The sequence below is a fragment of the Dipteris shenzhenensis genome, chromosome 13 (assembly GCF_047967505.1).
Source record: "Dipteris shenzhenensis isolate YYH24624 ecotype China chromosome 13, Dip_SZ_1.0, whole genome shotgun sequence".
NCBI classification, from domain to species: Eukaryota; Viridiplantae; Streptophyta; class Polypodiopsida; order Gleicheniales; family Dipteridaceae; genus Dipteris; species Dipteris shenzhenensis.
Genome location: NC_141608.1, coordinates 34014001 through 34034745, shown reverse-complemented (window position 1 = coordinate 34034745; position 20745 = coordinate 34014001). Strand labels below are relative to the sequence as shown.

The 20745-nt window shown below is 41.1% G+C and overlaps 1 protein-coding gene and 1 pseudogene across 2 annotated transcripts in view; both read right to left on the bottom strand.

Moving 5' to 3' along the window:
* LOC147895332 (uncharacterized) overlaps positions 1–4953 on the bottom strand; it is a 212144-nt gene extending 207191 nt beyond the window's left edge. For both annotated transcript variants that reach the window (XR_015542004.1, XM_087383874.1), the window contains exon 1: positions 4571–4953. Coding sequence is in view for 1 of the 2 variants with exons in the window: in XM_087383874.1 (XP_087240000.1) it covers positions 4571–4735 (165 nt within the window). In the remaining variant the exon portion in view is untranslated. The remainder of the gene's footprint in view (positions 1–4570) is intronic.
* A 490-nt stretch (positions 4954–5443) lies between these two features.
* Positions 5444–11520, bottom strand: LOC147895331 (uncharacterized; annotated as a pseudogene).
* Between the last annotated feature and the right edge of the window lie 9225 nt (positions 11521–20745).

Sequence of the window (20745 nt, the reverse complement as noted above, 5' to 3'; positions counted from 1 at the left end):
ACTTTGTCCATCACCTTCCAGCAATCTGTGGCCGAGATTTGAAGAAGAACCCTCACTTCCCCTTCTACCTTCGAAGAAGGCCAATGCCTTCCAATCTCGCATTACCTGAGACAAATCCAGAGTAGAATCTCTCCACAGCATGCTATAAAGGCTCAAATGAAGAACATAAGGTACATACCAGATCGTCCCTCTAGGAAGGTGTCCACGCAGCGCATCAAACGGGGAGTCGGGACAGAGAACGGAGTAAGGTTTGGGGTCTGTTTCAGCAGCTCTTTTCAGTTATCTTTTACAGTTCACTCTCAGCTCTATACTACAGTCATCTCTCAGTTCTCTTCTAGGATCTATCACTCCTAGATTTCACTCTCTCACTCACGTAGTAAACCTGCATTCCAGTGGACAGCACAAGCCTCTCCCTTGCCTTGTAGAAGCGTCCTACATCGTTAGTTGAGACAAAGGAGCATTTTCTCTGTATTTGCCCAGCCTATTATAAGATACGAGGACGCTACCACTGTCTCTACCTGAAGGGGAGTGGCTTCGGTCCACTATCACGACTAATCCATTTCCATGACCAGGTTTGTATTGGTCTCTATCTGATGGAGATGCGCCGGCACAGGGAGACACTACTGCGATGGATCAAAAAGCAACATGAGGCAGCTAGACCACAGGACATGGAGGCTGACCGGACACAGCGACGCGTCACAGACTTTTATACAAATGAGTCAGCCCCAAGACACAGTGGAGTAGAGGAGGAGGAGCTACCTGATATGAGGGCAGCCTGGATCCGCAAAGAGAGCCGACGCGGTACCACTAAGAGAGGGACGCAAAGATCACACACGAGATTGAGCATGCCCAGAGCACATTCTATTGAGGTCCGACCTATCATAGCTCTCCTCAAGGGGGACCGATAGAGACAAGGGGTCACCCTGGAAATAGCCCAAAGAGTTCATAGATCGAGGAGACCGCGTCCCCCATCACAACGCGAGATGGCTCGACAGACGCAGATACGAGATATTTTCACAGCTCACCAGAGAGCCATTACTCTCCTCCCTCCCCCTCCTCACGTGCTCCCCTCCCCTCCCATGTCTGCCTTCAATTCACCATCGCCATAGTCTGTTCAATATTTGCGACTGCCTTCAGTCGCCATAGCATATTTGGAGCTTCCTTCAGTCCGTGTCTCCTCGAAAGTGCCATCGACTGGTGTTCACCATCCACTGGTTGTTCTAGCCTGCTGGTATTCGTTATTTACTGGCCATTCCAGCCCAATGCTTCCGCACACCATCCATTGGCTGTTCCAGCCTGCAAATGCTAGTCGCTCCTGCGCTCATAATTCTAATTAGGAGAAACAAGCCCATTATGCTTCATACTCTTTTAAAAATGAATTGTGGAGGAAATCGCCATCAATTGACTACAGCAATTGCTTGCTCCAGTGTGCCACTGCCAACCCGCCATCAAGCTTGCATTTAGACTGCCACAGCTTTAAGAAAGCTTCCAAGACACCTGGTCAAGATTCATCAGGCTTGCTGCAGAAATGGAAGGTGTGAAGGGCTGTATGCCCTTCTCCCCCATAACTTCATCAATAAAAATCTGCAAAGGATAAAAACACAAGAAGCAAATATGGCAAGAGGGGACAACGGTGAGAAGAAGGATGAGAAGCTCAAGAAGGAAGACAAGCAGCAAAGGCAGCCCAAACCACCATCGATCAAGGACTTCAATAGTTGCTGCAACCGTAGTGGATTACAGACAGATAGCACAGCTGTTCAAAAGGGAGCCATCACAGCCCTACCAGCCTCTGGTTTTCAGTCTTAGATCAGACTCAGCCTCAGCAGCCTCAACCTCAGCTTCAGCTTCACTTTCAGCTTCCATTTCAGTATCAGCTTAAGCCTCGGTTGCAGTGTCATATCATTAGCATCATCACCATCATCATCCTCGTGGTTGCGACACTACCACCACCTCACCGACTATGCACTGAGAATGGGTGGGTTGAGGGCATACCTAGAGAGGGTCACATCTGTACTCTATGTGATCGGCATGAGATCGAGTCAGCAGACAAGCACGTCGCTTTGAGATGCCCTCTATAATATGAGATCTGAGGTCATTACCATTGTTTCTTCAAGGATGGTTTCAGACTCCCCTCCAGTTTCCTGTCTTACCCAAATCAAAGATACCTAGTGACTTTCATTCATGAGGCGGTCTGACACATAGACAGGCAAGATCGGGGTGTACAGCCTAACTCCACCCAGAGCATGATCACTGATTTTTTCTAGCCAACAGCATGGACCAACAGACCCCACAGAAACGGCGAAGCCGAGTGTTAGAAATGACCCAAGAGAGGGTACACACAGCGGAAGACTTATAGTAATGCCCAGGAGCTCACACAGTGTGCGGTGTGGGTGTGGAATCACAAACTTCTTTACTTATGTGTATACAATAGGTGTGCAGACTCATCAATAGACAATGAACCAACCAGATAGAGAAACCACCAAAAAATATATATTTCCGTCCACAACTATGGACACAATACAAAAGAGACAGATCCAAAGTCCCACCAATGGTCTGGTCCTCTAATCTTACCACAAGATCCTTCTCCTATCTGCTGGCTATCTCTAGACTCGAGCCCGCGTGCTCCACCTTGAGCGTAAGTAGACTTTCCGTCTAGATCACAACACCTTGCTGTCTTTGCACCAGCCTAGGTGGGCAGCACTCTGAGCTAGGTCTGCAGCTCTGCAGCTCTCTTGTCACCTTCTGGATAGAGACCCACAAGTGGCTGATCTGCTGCTCCTTCTGCTCCCTGAACTGCTGCACCAAGTGATGTGAAATGAGGCCCAGGGCCTCTCCTTTTATAGGCCCCAAGGGGGCTGGTAAAAAACCAACCAGCCTGTTACAGACTGGCCGACCAGACTGGCCGACCAGTCTGTGGCTGGTCCAGCCCTAAAAGGGCACACTTCCCAGGGCTTTTTGGCCCAAACTTCCAGGGCCCTTTGGCCCTCCTTTCAAGGCAAGTATACAGCCTATAAAAGGCCTGCCTCCTGCCCACTGACAGCCACATTTCCTGCTGCATATCTGGGCCTGCACGTCCTGCCATATCTGCACCTCTGCCAGGTCCTCTTCCCAGCCACGTGTCCTACGCCGTACACTGCTGATGTCATCGCGCCCTGCCAGATCAGATCTAGGGCTTGCTGTCCCCGCCTTCTGCTCCTTCCACAGGTTCCGTCCTTTGCAGCTTTCTTCTCTTGTGAGGTGCTGCCCATGTGGCAGCCCCCTCTCTCTTTCTTCTCTGGGCATCTTCTGCCCTAGGTCTCCCTCCCCCACGCTCTCCTCATTTGGGGCCTTACAGATGGGGAGGTGACCTTTCCAACACCGAGGTCCAGAGCGAGAGGCACAACACACTCGCCAACGGTTGATGCACAGATCACGCTTGGGGACCTTCTCTCCATGTTCACCAAACCAGAGGCATGGCTAACGGGGGTAACAATGACACTCATTCGGCACAAGGCCACAATGAGAAGACCACTGCGGACCACGCATACCCACCAACCGTTGTCAGTGCTCTATCACAGGTTTTATGCCACCGCAACCTGGTACACTTCCAGGCTCCCCTGTGGGCTTGACCCCTCTACCAACTTCCAAAGGATCATCACAGTGATGCGACACACAGTTTCCACCCTATCCTTGGGCTCAAATATTTGTATGCATTGGTGTTTCAATGATTATGTTGTATTCATCTTGGGTGTTGATGCCTGCTTAGATGCTCCACCCATTCAGCTCATTGTATCAAGTTCTTTCAATCTCATAGACCCTTCAGTCTTCTGAAAACTTTTAATAAACTCTCTCTCTCTCTCTCTCTCTCTCTCTCTCTCTTTGTGCTTTTACTCAAGCTATTTATTCTAATTAGAAAGATAAAGCAACCAATGATAGTCTCTTGGCTTAGACAGATTTTGTCAAACGTTTGCAAAACATTAAAGTAGCTCCCGACCACTCATAATGAAATTGGCCAAAAACCTGATATTTATCACAAAGACAAAGCACACCAAGCTGCAATAGCCCTACATCTAGAAAGCTGGAAGATTGAGCTTCAGTGATGCTCAACATATGAATACCGTCATACGCATTGTCATGACAGCCGTTCCTAGAGAAAGCCAGAAGGTTCCAACGTTTACTCAAACTGCACCCTATGGGCATTGAGATGGGGTCTGCGAGGGTCATTGTCGAATCTCTAAAACACTTGTTACTTGAGGTTTGGGACCAACCAAGGATCATTTGACTCTAGGGCACTTCAAGCATACTCATTTGATTTTGGTATTAAGATAGTTGGGATGCAATGCCTAGATGCAAATTACTCTTGCCACTACACGTACATTGTTGCGTAATTGTCATTCTTTCCATCAAAACTATAAATGACCCGTGCTCGGACTAATGGCTGGGAGTCCGTTGCCATTGCCATGTCATTTTGGCTGTAGGCATCCATGGAACTGTTGTAGACGATGACTATTATAACGCCCCTTCTCTATTGGACGGACTAAAAAACAAAAATGCGCTGTCTTGACGGTATGAACTGTTCAAATACCGATACCTGCAATGAAGAAGCGAAGGACGACGCTGAAAGATGGCGCCTAGGCGTGCTAATTCGGTTGTCGTGCACTGATAAAGAGGAGCTAAGTGGGTGTTCATGGACAGCCTGCCTCGGAAGCGAACACGAGGCTTCCTCCTGCGAATAATTTCGTGTTCTGAATCTCATCGTAAGCCCAAGCGTGTGCCCGTTCACAAAGTTGCTCAATGTCTGTCAAGGTACAAAGCAGCTGAACCGCTGAATACACAGAGAATGGGCGATCGGTGAAGACAAAGCCAAGCCACTTCCCTGCTAAGTTGAGCTGAATTCATGAATTCGTTGCTGCCTAAAAATCTTTGCGCTTGCAAATCAAAATGAGAAAACGATCGAAGAAGAAAATCCATGCAGCATGTTTTCTTCCCAGATCAAGCCTAAGTATTAAAAATCTAGATCTCTCAAACCATTCATCCGTAATTTTTTGCAAGACAACTGTAATTTCACGATTCAATAGATGTACAAATTAAAATTGAGATTCAAATCATAGATACAAAGATATTTGAAAAATTCTTAGCAAAAATAACTTCCATTACTTACAAGTCCTTGCATTATAAGTTGTTACATTTTCCACTGGCCGAAGGCTCACAAAATAACAAAAGACATCTTCAAGGGATTTGGATTCCCTTTCGTGATGCAGTTATGAGTGGAATAAAAGGTGACACACGAGGAGCAGTCGAGCTCGTGGACTGACTTGGCTCTTTCCCTAGTCGGTGTTTAGGTACACTATCAACGGTCACTCCCACTGTTGCTTCAGCAAATATCTCTGGAGGGATATTCTCTTTGTCGAACCAAATCCATAAGCTTGATCCTGAATTGTCGCCACTCTTCCCAATCGGACTCTCACTGTAGAAAAGGAAATCGTCTGTAGAAAAGAAAATCGTCATCACCCGAGACGTTTGCATTTTTCTCCCTATTCGTTGTGCTTTCATTGAAATACCTCGAACCACGATCAACAACTCCTTTAATATGCATATCAATATTCGGCCGACTGACTCTTGCATCGCTACAAAATAAAATATTGCTTACATCATAAGGCGTGACTGCATACGGAGATACCATAGCCTTCCAGAGGCATTCTGCTCTTTCACTATCCATACCTTTGCCTTGATAGGGAATAACCCAAGAAGCCGACGGATAATAGCTTCCACTTTGAAGCATTTTAAGAAGACATTTGCTCAACGTTGCAGCATACATACATCCTGATTTAAACTTCCAGAACATAAAAGCCCGATCAAATACATTAGTACTTGTTAAACATACACAATTTTTGGTTTCATCGGTGCCATACCGAACGTAAAGTTCGATCCCTGCTTACAATTCCACCTTCTTCACACCCTTCGATACACTCTTGAAATGTGGCTGCCCGAAGTCTTTCCTGCAGTAGCCCAGCATCCCTTTTGATACGTGTGTAGATTCCTCTGCCTCAATGCATGGCACATTATCACTCCTCTTAGGGGTCGATTTACATCCCAGTCTATATACTTCTGGATGATCTGGTTCACGCTTTGCATGCTTCTTGTACTAATTTGTACGACCATCTGAAAGTGTAGATGGTACAGCGCTCCTCCTCTCTCAACACTACACAAACCTACTATACAAGCCTCTTCCAAAAACTTATGCAGTCTGGAAAGCAACGAGTTTACATCAATATCAGAACCTCCAACACCAACCGTTACACTCAGCTCCAAAACCTTCGAGCCTTCTTTTTTCTTTGAACCACTCTTACGAGGCCTGCCATGTTTCTTCTTAATCCTGCAACAATCCGATGAATACGTAACTAACCGATCCAACTTCCTATTCACTCTACAAACTCAGTTGCAACTTACTCTACAAACTCCTATGTGCCGCATGCCAGCACTCTTCCTTTCTCCTCTCCATCACCTTCGTCGTCCTCACCGTTCGCAGAGCCAAGCATCCTCGCCATCCGTTTCACCTTAATCTTGACCATGCATCGCAGAAGCACACAGCACCTACCTATATGGAGTCCTCCAACCAATCGTGGGGTGTCTTCAACATCATACTCTGCAATCATCGCAGAGACGACTGCATTAATGTGCCAGATCAAAGAATGATCTAGACGAGCAAGATATATTCTAACATATGAGCATGCACATGACACATGGCAACATGCACAGTCACATCTATATGGCCATGTGTCAAATGAATGAGGCCCACCACCATACCACTCTCCAACCCTTAACCCCCCCCCTCCCTACAGGACTAACTAATGCCATTTTTTTCAAACAGGGCCTCCCTATTGGGACAATGGTTGGAGGGACCACTATCCACGCAAGAACGTTTTTGCAAGGGACTTTTTGCCCATAGATGACCTCGATGGTACTCACTCCATCGATCGTAAGTATTTGAGGAATGGTCGGAGGGACCACTTTTCACGTAAGAAAGTTTTTGCCAGAGACTTTTCGCCCATAAATGACCCCCACGACACTCACTCCACATATCAATTGTTCAATCAGATGAAAGTAGCTAAACTATGGCATTCACACCAGCCAACGGACACCTTAGAGCCTTGGTTGAAGTGGAGAGACACATCATTGGTAAAGATTTGCAAAAACTTGTTCGCTCGGCACCCTCGCCCAGCCCTTTCACGCTTTGATGCCAACCAATAAAAACATGCAAGCTGTGTAGAAAATGTGCAAGTGGGTGGTACTTTGTATGAACACCATAGGTTGCAAATATTACTTCAAATATGCTTTCAAGTGGACAAGGCTATGTGTAGCCTAGGTTGGGCGCCTACTCGTCTAAACTTAGCCTAAGGGAGGTGGTGATAATTTTGAATCACATAAGAGAGTATTCTCCCTTCAAATAAAAAACCAAACTTCTTGTGGAGCAACAGCAGCTCACGCCATTTGGGTGTGCACATATTCAAATCTTAGTGTTGATGGTCCTCTGCTTATCACCATAGGCCATGGACTATTCGCCCCTCGGAGTTAGGCATGGGAGCATGAGTGCGGAGGGAGTGCAGGGGGGGTGGGGGTTTTGAAAGAGAAAACAAAAACAAAAAGTAAAAATCATATTAATATGTTATGAAAATTGGGATTATCCCATTATTTTAGCTGTGAGATTTAGCATTTTGTCGCACAGCTAATGCAACATGTGCACGCTATTCGTATGAGTGTGTAGCAATGTGTGCACCACTTACGCGACGAGCAATAGTATGTGTAGTAGCATGTGCACCATCCGTATGCATGACTGGATATACGGCTACAGTCGTATGAGTGTGTAGCAATGTGTGCACCACTTACATGATGACAGTATGTGTAGCAGTGTGTGCACCATCATTTGTATGGTTTTATGTATGTGTAGCAGTTTATGCACCATGCGATGGTATGTGTTGCATGTGTGCACATGATTTTTTGATTTTGCATCGCTTAAATGCTGAAAGATTGAATAATGTTGGTGATCGATTCCAAGGTTTCTTATGTTTGAAATATTCATATTATTGATGGATGTTGTGAATTCAAAGGAAGAGTAACTAATCATGCAATGGCTATTGGCGACAAGCATGATTCGTTGTATTTTTGTGCACATAAGGTGCAACTAGTGATGCAGGGAATAAACAAGGCTTACTTCAGAAAGCCTAGTTTTTGAAATTACAAATGCTCATGTACATATTTTAACTTTTGGAACATTAGAGGCTTAGCCTAAGCATATTAACTAAAATGGGAAAAGTTGACTCTATTTTTAGAAAAGACAAGCTATTTTGAAAAGTGTGTGTGTGGCTTATCTCCAGTTCATGCATGGAGGAGATGTGCATGAGCTTGTATCAGTTGTTGATTGAAATTATTGAATCAATCAACTACATAGGAAGTGGAAGACGAGCACCTAGGGTGCCAACTCCCTTTAGTAAGAAAACCTATAAAAATCTCTAATATGAGATGAATTTAACAATATGCCATGCGTAGAAATTATTCAAATTAACATAGTTGTGTTCTACGCTAAAGGAGCTTCAAATATGTCTTTACACCTTGAAATTTGGGTAACACATGAAAACTTTACATTCATTTGAAAGGAGATGGGTTTTCATATTTTAGTGTATTTTTTATTTTACCCCCCCTTGGGCCTTGCATATTATGAAAAATATGTACAAATCTTAAAATCTTGCATATTTTTCAAGGTATATACCTTATATTTTGTGGGAGGGGGGACATGAAATTTTATATTTTTCCCTTGCATATTTGAATTTTTTAAAGGAAATCCATGCATATTATTTATGAACCTTCTCGCTCCATACCCTAGATTTTGGACAAGGTTAGTAACATATTACATATTGAGTTGGCGCCCCGGGACGAGAGCACCACTCCTATGGGGGGAGATTGCACCAAGCGCACTTAATATCTTTTCCATTTGTGAGTCTTGAAAAATTGTGCATATTTGTGTGTGTATAGCTTTTGTTGTGTTTTCGATGATTTGCAGGTTCCGTGAGCAATTGCCGTTGTAGTGATATCAGACCAAAGGCTTCGTAGACTCGTAGCATGGGAAGCAGACCTGCAAGCACAAAAAAACTGTGAAAGGAACACGGTGAAAAAATATTTGCCATCCAAAATAGAAGAAGACGCAAGCAAATCTGCGAAAGAAAAACGTCGCCAAACGGAGGGGGAGGGAAATTATCCCAAAAAGAAGAGAAGAATGTGCAATGAGAATAACAGTGCGATCAGTCGAAGCTCCACCAAAGTAATCGACCAAGGCAACAACCAAGCCATAGTCCTTGGCATACCTAGCACTGAAGGCACCATTGGCTGCACGAAGGAGACTTCTGAGATTACTCTCAAAACTTCTCAGGAGGTCACCCATCCCTGTATTGTTCTAGCCCAAGCATGCTTAACAATTGTGACTATCCACTAGGTCAAGTCTTTTTGATGCTGTATATTCCATATTTATGGGTATAAAGATATCTTTCAAGGGAAAAACTACAAGCAAGGGAGCAATCCAAAGGATTTTGGAAGCGAACAAGCAGGTGTTTACATGTGTGAGACACAAACTACAAGCGATAATAATGAACCGTTGGACACCACCAGTAATGAGCTTAGAACAAGCAGAACAAGGCACCGAAGAAAGAAGAAGCATCATGTGAAGACTTCATTGCGGCGACACCACAACACTACTCCTTTGCATGAATCCAATGATGACAGAGACAATGTGGGGAAGGCCATCCTGAAAGCACTCAAGCTTCCTAATAAAAAGAAGTTAGGTAAAATCAATCGCAAAACTTTTACTTTTCCAAAGTATGATGGTAAAAGAAGAGATGGACAGGCTTTACTTGCTTCGATTTCGTTCCTTCAACCAATACTTTTTGGGGGAACAATACCAAGAGATCGAGAAGGTGAAACTTGTTGCGAGCCACATGACAAGTAGTGCACAATTATGGTGAAGTGTACTTGCAAAAAGGACACGCATTCCAAAGACGTGGGAAGCATTCAAAGACAAAATTAAGAAGTGCTTCCTACCTACACAGTTTGAAGAGGATACTCATAGGCAATGAAAGCATACACTGAGAAATATCTTTCAGCCCTACTTCAATTAGAGACCATTGAAAAAGTACCATGGAAGGAGCAACGCCGTACCTTTATTGAGGGTTTGCGCCCTACTATTTTGCTGATGTGCACATGCTTCGACCATCTACAACTTATGATGCTATGGATTTTGCATTAGAATAAGAAAGGAAACAGATAAGAAGCTTTGCTACTCGCACTTCTCGAGCAAAGAAACATACTCCATTCTTCAAGAAGGAGGGCCCAACTTGTAAAGTTGATGGTCTAATTGGAAGCTTGCTAAATCAAATATAAATTGAAGAACTAGTATACTTGTCAAGTGATATAGTTGCAAGGAGAAGGGGCACTATTCTTTTGAATGTCTGAAGAATCCACTTGCTACACACAAGTCAAGTACTCAGGGAAAGAATGCTACCAACAATAGTGGAGGCAGTGGAGGACGAGCCTCGTAATAACGGTAATGGCTAGTGCAACTCTACACGAGTCAACTATATCGATGATGATATTGCTAAAGGATCCCAAGATGAATCTTTCAAGCAAAGATGGTAGAGATGAGGAGGAAAGCAAGGATACCGACTACATTCTTTTTAGGTAAGTGCTCTTCAGGTAAAAGTGCATCTCTTTTTCGTACTTCTTTGTTACACATGATTGCATCATTACATGGAAAAGAATGTAATGTTTTGTTTGATGATGGAAGCACCCATGATTTCATTTCACATCATTTGGTTGAGGAACTAGGTCTTCCATCCATCAAAATAAAATACAAAGTCAAATCAGCTTTTCAAGGATCACATTATAATTTTTTGCAAATGGTGAAGGATCTTGAGGTGATTATAGGGCCATTAGTCAAGAGGCGTGATTTCTTAGTCACTCCTTTGCGCGAGCAAGATATTATTCTTGGGATGACTTGGTGCATTGATCACACCTGATTATCTTGAGTGCACTATTACTATGACTCAATATACTGAGTCCATGATTTTGGAATGCGATAAGAGCCTTCGCTCTTGGCCTTTATTGTCGCATACCCAAGCTAAAAGAGCTTTACACAAACATGACAAAACATATCTTGTTATAATCAACAAGGTCGAGGCAAGTCTTGAGACTAACAAACCTAAGCAAGAGCCTCTTTATCCTTTTCTAGCTACCTATGCTGATTGTCTTATGAGACTTACCCCCTGGCCTTCCTCAGTCTAGACCTGAGGACCATAAGATTGATCTTATCCTAGGTAGTGCTCTACCATGCAAGTCACCATATAGACATAATGCTACTCAGTAATAGCAAGAAATTCAATCCCAAATAGAATACCTTTTGGCTCGAGGCTTGATTCGACCTAGCAGTTCACCATTCGGATGTGAATTGATTATCGTGCCTTGAATAAAAATAACAGTGAAGAATCGATACCCCATTTCGAGAGTCAACGACCTTCTTGACAAGTTGAAAGGAGCCACAATATTTAGCAAGATCAATATTAAGTAAGGATATGATTAAGTGAGAGTGACTGAGCCCGATATTCTCAAGACTGCTTTTAGAACCCAAACCGGTTAGTATGGATTCCTTGTTATGCCCTTTGGACTGACTAATGTACCTACCACATTTAGTTGGATGATGAGTCATGTTTTCTATCCTATCAGGACATTGTGGTAGTTTTCTTCGATGATATCATGTTTATAGCAAGAGTCGAGAGGAACATGAGAAACACTTGGACCTTGTTTTCTTCGTCTTACGTGAGAACCAACTCTGTGCCACCAACTAAGAGAAAAGTTCATTTTTTTCAATCTGAATTTGAATATCCTGGTTACATCATTTTAGCTGAATGTATTCGAGTAGATCCCAAGAAAGTAGAGGCAATAGTGAACTGGCCACAGCCTAAAGATATTCATGAGTTACGATCTTTTCTAGGTCTGTGTAGTTTTTACCGAAGATTTGTTGAGAATTTTGCACATAAGGCACATCCATTGATTGAACTTCTACGTAATACTTGTGCTTTCTCTTTGGAAGAAAAACACACCTTAGCCTTCCAACGACTTATAGAGGCAATGTCCCAAACACCAGTTTTGATCATGCCAGACTTCACGAGACCTTTCTTGGTCATGGTCACTGATGCCATGGGCATGGTTTGGGGCTGTGCTTATGCAACATAACCATTTGATTGCATTTGAGTCACGTAAGTTGAAACTAGTGGAGCTAAACTATTCCATATATGATAAAGAGTTTGCCACCATAGTCCATGTCCTTAAACTTTGGAAACACTATCTTATGGGTTCTAAAATACTTATTAATACTGATCAGTAAAGCCTTAGACATCTCTTTACTCAATCGGTGATCTCTGATAGACACATAAAATGGGCTACCTTTAATGACCATTTTAAATCGATGATCCAATACCAACCAGGCAAAGACAATGTAGTTGCTGATGCACTGAGCTGACGATCTAGCTTATATAATTTCTCAGTCATCGAGGGAGACCCTTTTGAGCTTATGAAGGATGCGTATGCCAATGATTGAGACTCTTAAAAAATTTGGCATAAAATTAAGCAAGCCAATGGTACCCCTATGGCCTCATATTCCATTCATGATGATGACTACCTTTTCTACAAAAAGCGCTTGTGCATCATTGCATCATTTCGTGATTTAGTACTAGAAGAGGTGCATCAACCACCCTACATGGGGCATAGAGGTATCACTGCAACGTATCAAATTGTAGTTCAATATTTTTTATGGCCCAAGCTTAAAGTTGATGTTGCATTGTTTGTCGCTCAATGCCATATCAAATGGTAGTTCAAGATTTTTTCTGGTCCAAGCTTAAAATCGATGTTGCATCATTTGTTGCTTAATGCCTTATTTGCTAGAAAGTCAAGAGCTACAAGGGCAAATATCAAGGTTTGCTTATGCCTTTACTGATTCCTGATTGTCCATGGGAACAAATCTCTATGGATTTCATTACTGGATTTTCTACAACTAGCTCAGGTTTCGATATGATTTGGACTATCATAGATAGATTTAGCAAACATGCTTATTTTATTCCATGCAAAAAGATTTTAACAACGGTTCAAGTTGCTCATTTTTTCATAAAGCATATATTTGTTCGCCACGGCCTTCTGAAAGTAATCATGTCAGACCAAGAAAGTAAATTATGTAGTAACTTCTGGATAACACTTTTTGATAATCTTGGTACAAAGTTAGACTTCTCCACCACTTTTCATTTGGAGTCTAATGATCAAACTGAAGTCACAAAAAATACTATTTGTGACATGATGTGTGACTATGTATCGGGTCAGCTAGGAAAATGGGATAAATATTTACATATTTAACAGTTTGCCTACAACAATACTAAGCACTCTACTACAAGTAAATCACCATTTCAAGTTGTTTATGGCAAGACTATTCCTACTCAGTTGACTCATCTTAAGCATCAAGTAGAGGGTGCTGACCGATCCACTAAGGAATTCTCTACAATTTTGACTACTGTTCGTAAGAACATAGAGCACGCTCAAGCTATATTTACTAATTGAGCAAAAAAGGGGAGAAAAAGAGTGATATTTGAAAAAGGCAACCTAGTGATGTTACGAATTGAAAAGCGTCAACTTAAGAGTATGGAGACACATCCTATTGTAAAATTTGCCCCTAAATCCTATGGTCTCTATAAAATTTTAGGGTGTATCAATGACAATGCCTATCGGTTAGAATTACCACCACATTGGAAAATTCATAATTCTTTTCATGTGCATCTCTTGAAACCTTTTCGTGGAAACCCACTGATTTATCCTATTGTCGAGGCGGCACCTCTACTTCAAGGAGAGACCCACTATTAGAGCCAGACCATATCATTGATACACAAATCATTGAGACAAGACGTGGAAATTCATATCCCATTTATCTTGTCACATTTAAGAACCACCTTGTAGAGGATGCCAAGTGGATGCACGCAATATATTTTTACCAATACCCTAATTTGTTGACTACCTTTATGTCATGCAATTGAGGACAATTGTGATATCAAGCAAGAGGGATGTTACGAGAATTGGGATCATCCCATTATTTTTTAATCTTCAGTGTTTAGTTGTGAGATCTAGCATTTTGTCGCACAACTGATGTAGTGTGTGCTCGCTGTTCTTATGATTGTGTAGCAGTGTGAGCACCACTTATGCAATGAGTGTGTAGCAATGTGTGCAGCAACTATGTGATGAGCGACGGTATGTGTAGCAGTGTGTGCACCATCCTTACACATGGTTGGATATATGGCTACGGTCGTATGAGTGTGTAGCACTGTGTGCACCACTTACGCGATGATGGTATGTGTAGCAGTGTGTGCACCATCTGTATGATTTTATGCATGTGTGGCAGTCTATGCACCATGCGATGGTATGTGTCACATGTGTGCACCATCCATATATGATTTGTTGATTTTGCATCAGTTAATAAATACTAAAATATTGAATAATGTTGTTGATTGATTCCAAGGTTTCTTATGCTTGAATATTCACATTATTGATGGATGTTGTGAATTCAGGGGAAGAGTAATTAATGGGGTGATGGCTATTGGCGGCAAGCATGATTTGCCATATTTTTATGCGTGTAAGGTGCAATGAGTGATGCAGGGAATAAACAAGGCTTACTTCAGAAAGCCTAGTTTTTGAAATTACAAATGCTCATGTACATATTTTAATTTTTGGAACATTAGAGGCGTAGCCTAAGCATATTAACTAAAGTGGGAAAAGCAGACTCTAATTCTAGGAAAGGCAAGCTATTTTGAAAAGTGTGTGTGTGGCTTATCTCCAGTTTATGCATGGTGGAGATGTACATGAACTTGTATCAGTTGTTGCTCGAACTTATTAAATCAATCAAATACATAGGAAGTGGAAGACGAGCACCACTCCCATGGGGGGAGATTGCACCTAGCATGCTTGTTATCTTGAAAGATCATGCATATTTGTGTGTGTATAGTTTTTCGATGTGTTTTCAATGATTTCTAGGTTCTGTGAACAATTCCCGTTGTATAATAATAGTACCTTCCCCATTATTAAAATGATGGGGTAAGGTAAGGTGCCCCCTATTGATTAATTAGTTAGTATGTGTCCCCCCTCCTCCTCCACATCTCTCTACCCCATCCCCTTCCCCTTCTCTTAGGCCTCCCCTTTCTCAAGCCCCCTTGTTCCTCTCCCTCTCTTGACCCTATCTCAGTCCCTCACTGTCGCTCTCCCTCCTCACCATCTCTCTCAGCCTCCCCCTCTCCCTTGCTCTTCTTCCTCCTCTCCCTCGTTGATGTCTCTCTTAGCCTCCCCATCTCCCTCCCTCACCGTCTCTCCCTCTCGCCCTTGTGCTTAGCCTCCCTTTGTTTCTCCCTCTCGCAAACCTCTCCCTTGGCCACCATGCTCCAACCATGTTGTGGGTAATCTGTATGTTAGGTAGGGTCAGGTTAGGGTATGTCAAACTATGCTAAACAAGGGTAGGTTATGTTAGGTAAGATTAGGTCATGCTAGGCGAGGCTAGGTTAGGTTAAGTTAGGTTAGCCTAGGATAGCAATAATTATACTCAGCTTGGGAATTTTCCACTAGATTTTAGAAAAATCTTGGGCTTGGAATCATGCTCATTGGAATTATGTAGCATTAGATATCGAATTTTAGTAGCGGCTAGAGAAATTATAGTTTATCTTAAGTCATGGTTATTTACTTTAATTGAATCGAAATGGTAGCTCCATGGGAACCATTGTGATGCGTCAAGATTGAATAATTGAGATTCATCCTCTATTGACCTTAGCACTTAAGATCAAAGAGTTTGTTTCAATCACATTCAAAGCTAACCATACACTTGCTTGCAAGATGAAGGCACTACTTTTGATGCAAACTAAGAATTCACTCTCTCCCCCTTAGCCAATGCACGTGTGCAAGGTTCACATCCTAGTCCCAACATGTATTTTAATGCCTCTCGATTAGCCATAGATCTATTGTTAGCATACTTGCTCCACTCCAAACGATAAACACTTGGGCATTGCTTAGTAGGATGAATCCTGGGGCCTCTTGAAATGGGCTGCTAGCACCATGATGTTGCTATGAGGGTCTTTCAAATTGGGGGGTTTGCTACGTATGCACCACCCTTAAATTCCTTGACAACTTTGGTCTATGGACGTTTTGGGAGCTCAAAGAGAGGGAGATATTTCTTTAATAGCTAATGTATTTGTTCTTTAAACTATTATTGTGTACACATATTATGAATTCACTTTGTGATTAGCAGACTTATGGTTTGATTTCTTCATCCTTCATTGTTTCTCAAAAGAAAGTATGAATTCTCATGGGCAATAGCCTCTAGGTTATTAGTGGCAACATATGTGTAGGGTGCCCAATCGATCAAGTGTGTGTGTGTGTGTGTGTTTTACAAAACATATGCAAACCAATTATCTACATTCTTGAACTTTAATTCAACAAATTGAGTCAATGCAAATCAAATTCTAAGCATCATTTTGAATAATAGTACAATGCTTCAAAATGTATGCGGTACTTCAATCACATGGTAAATTTCTTTTTCTAGTAGTGTCTTTATAGAAATTTCCATAAATCTAGATATCGATTGAAATAACATTGATCATATAAATACCCCCGTATACTGAACTTTGTGATCTTTGTTATATTAATTGAAGGAGAGATACTAACCTACCACCATCCAATATAACATGTTGTTAGAACAATATATGTTACATTGGGAAGAAAGGTTTAGAATGCATCTCCCCACTTGTTATCCATGTCAAAATTAATTAGAACAAAAATCACAATGCAACGATGTTATGTCTAGTGTATATCTGTTTTTTTTAAATCTTTGTCATATGTTTTGACATTGCAATGAAATATTAGTATAAATGCCCAATTGTATGTGTCATCGAATGTACCTTGTCCAATGCCATTTTGCTATTTAAGTACAATAATATCATGAAACGTATACATGCATAACTATAAAAAATCAAAATCACCATTCTATGACTATAATTACATATATATATAGAAATACACACACACACACACACACACACACACACACACACACACTCCTCCCTGTCTTTGGTCACTTGCTCTTTCTATCTCCCCCCAATACTCCCCCCAACAGCCCCCCCTCCCAACCCCTCTTTCAATTCCTCTCCCTAGTATTTCCCTCTTTTCACCCACTCTCCGTTCATTTCCACTGTATTTCCCTTCTTAAATGTTCCCTTTCCCCCTTATTTTCCCCTTTATTGTCTTGCTCTATTTATTATTTTTTAATTTCCTAAAATTTTTTCCTTAATTGATTAATTTTTTTCTTTATTTCTTTTATCTTCCCCTATATTCCATTTTCTCATTATTTCCTTTGACCCTACTTTATTGCTCTTTCCTTTCTTTTTAAAATTTCCTTTAACTTCTCTTTATTTTCTTTTTCTCAAATTTTCTCCCTAAATGGTCTCCCTAATTTCTTAACTCCCTTATTAGTATTCTCTTTCTTTCTCCTTCATTTTTAATTTTTTCTTACATTCTAAAACTTTCATTGATCTTATTTTTTCTATTATACAAGTTTTTGAAATTTTATATATATTTATTTCTCATATTGATCCCTTATTTTAATTTCCTTTCTAAATTCCTCTATTTTTGTGTTTTACTTTTCCTTCCTTAAGTTCCTCCCTAATGTCCTTAATCTTTCCTTATATTCTTTCTTTAAATCATTTTTTAGTTTGGCGCCACTTAAATTCTTCCTTTCATTCAATTTTATTAACTAAAGAATCCAAATTTTTGTAATTTCTTCTATTTTTCAAAATTGAATTGTCCTAATCTAAACCGACACATTCTATTCCTATTCTATCCCTTCCTAATTTTCTCTCTTATTGTCCCCTAACCTTCTACTCTACCTAACCTAGTCTTAACCATTAACCTCTGCTTACCCCTTCCCTAGTGAAACTACATCTCTTACACACAATTGTCCCTCCCCTGACTATTCGAGACCCTAACTTTCCCTTCCCTCCCGACTAAGCCCAACCAACTACTTAAACCCCCCCTCACTCTAGTTTCACGACTTCCAGACTGTATGCCTCCCTTAAATTGCGTGCCTCCCTAATTTTTCATTTCCCAACTCCTCAACTTCCCCGCCTCGCCTATTTAAAATGCACTTCACACAAATCTCTTACCTTTCATTACTCCCCACAGCAATCCTGCCTAGTACCTACCTCTACTTAGCCACCTATGTTCATCCTCACTGCACGTCGTCCCAATGCTGTGCTCATGACAATCCCTCTGCCCTCGTACCTCTGTACCCACCTCCCACCCATGTGGGCTCTACTAATTGAGTTCCCCTTGTTTCTCGCATTCTGTGTTGTCACCTCGTTTTTTTGTTCTCGACCATCCTGCATGAACAATTCGGTGGTCCCGTCAGCTGGCTCTCTTCTAAAGGTCCTTCGTTGAAGTTCCTTCATCTCTGCTTTTGGGTCGTGTCCTGTCAATCATGCTCCCTAATGTTCACAGTCTCCAATGTCCTCTGGTGACCCGACCCACTCATTCCACTCCTACTATGGGCATCCTTTCCTTCCTCAAACTCTACCCATGTCATCATGGACTCACATATCTTCCCTTCCTTTTTTATCTCCTATTTTTTAGACACTTACCCAAACATCTCCGATTTCTTTATTACATCCTCCCTTTCCCCATATATTTATATTAAACTTTTATTGTTACCCCCTTCTTATCACACCATGACTTCTCTCTCGCTCTCTCTCTCTCTCTCTCCCCTTTTCCTCACTCCCTAAAATATCCCTTTCTCTTTACCACTCCCTTTCTCCAAATTCTCTCTCCCCCTAAACATTCCTCTCTCTCTCTCTCTCTCAACACTCTCTCTCAACTACCCCCTTCCCATTCATTAAAGTCAAAATTTCCCCCTTCTTTTGTAAAATTAAAATTCAAGCACCCCTCTCTAGTTATAATGAAATTACTTTTATATTTCCCCCTCAGTATTCCCCCCTCCTGCTACTCCATTCATAAAATTCCACTCTTTATTTCTCAAACCCCTCTCTATTTATATTTTCCCCATATTTATTCCTTTAAAACTTCCCCTCTTAAACCCCCCCCTCCTTCTACTATACATATAACTTCCCCCCCACTTCTCTATACATTTATCTTTCCCCTCTATACTTACTTAAAATCTTTCTTTCATTTCCACTGTTTATTTACCTCTTTCTATAGAGTTTCTTGCCTCTCACCTTAGTCCTATGGTCCATCTTTTTCACTTACATTTCTACATTGAGCTGGTTAAGTTTGCGTCTAACCTCGATAACAAAGCAGGGGTGTTTATGACACTTGTCTTCCCAATCAATGCTTAGCTGGTTGTTTCCATGTTTTCTTGTTGGATGGTGGCAGGTATGCAAGATCCCCTCTTCAATAAAAGTGATTCTTGCTAGGACTTGTCCAAGCTCTACTTTTATGCAATTTGTGCAAAATCATTTTTACAAAATTGCCCACCGCTTGGTAACTTTAAAGGTTCACCTACTTGTTCAAACTTTTTCTTTAATGCAATAAGTTTTGCTTTCTTTTCCATTCTCCAGCTTCATTCTCTGATCATTTCACTATGCAAAGGGGTGTTGTAAAGTCTTCCACAGACACACACACACACGAGCATGTGCATGCGCACATGCACATGCACACGCACATGCATGCACGTGCACGTGCACACGCACATGCACATGTATGTATGTACATTTATAAATTTATCTATAATTACAAGGAGAAAAAAATCTAGAAGTAAATACATATGAAAAATTAGAAAGGTTGAATGCACATTACTTTTACCTAATCATTTAAGTGTCATGACATTTATAAATAAGCTAAGGAATCTAGAAAGCTTTATTTTAATAAATTAAATAAGTACTTCCAAATTCAAACAAAAAGATATACTAGAATCCTGCTTGATATATAAAATATATAAATAAACAAAAAATTAATTGGTAACACACGTCAACCATATTAGCGCCATAAATTAGAAGACCATTAAGAGCATTAAGATATAGGAGCAATAATTGAGCACTCAAGGTGGAGGCTTACCTGACTGAACTCTCGAACAGGATCATTAAAATCTATAAGAAGACATCTATAGCTAGCCCTTAACAAAGAAAGAAAAAGAAAACTACAAAAGCCATATATAAAGATTTCATAAGACAAACCTGTGATCTCCCTAAAGCCTAAACCACTCTAACTCAAATGAAATAAGACCTTAAAATTCGTTACATGCTTAACTAAAAGGACTTATACTAGGTCTACGTACCTATATGCACTTATATGAGTTTATGAATAAAATTAAAATATAGAAATGTATCATTTATATCTATAACCAGCTAAGAAGTTCACACTTAGTGTAGACCATCTAAACACAAGACCAAGCACCATAAAGGAGAAGAAATTAGACTCTAACAAGAAGGGAACTTACTACCATTTGTTATCAAACTATATATGTGTGTGTGTGTGTGTGTGTGTGTGTGTGTGTGTGTGTGTATACTTATAATATAAGCCCCAAGAATTATCCAAAAAAAAAAGTGTGTATATATATATAAATATATGTATATATTTATGTATGTATGTATGTATGTATATATATATATATATATATATATATATATAATTTTGAGAATCCAC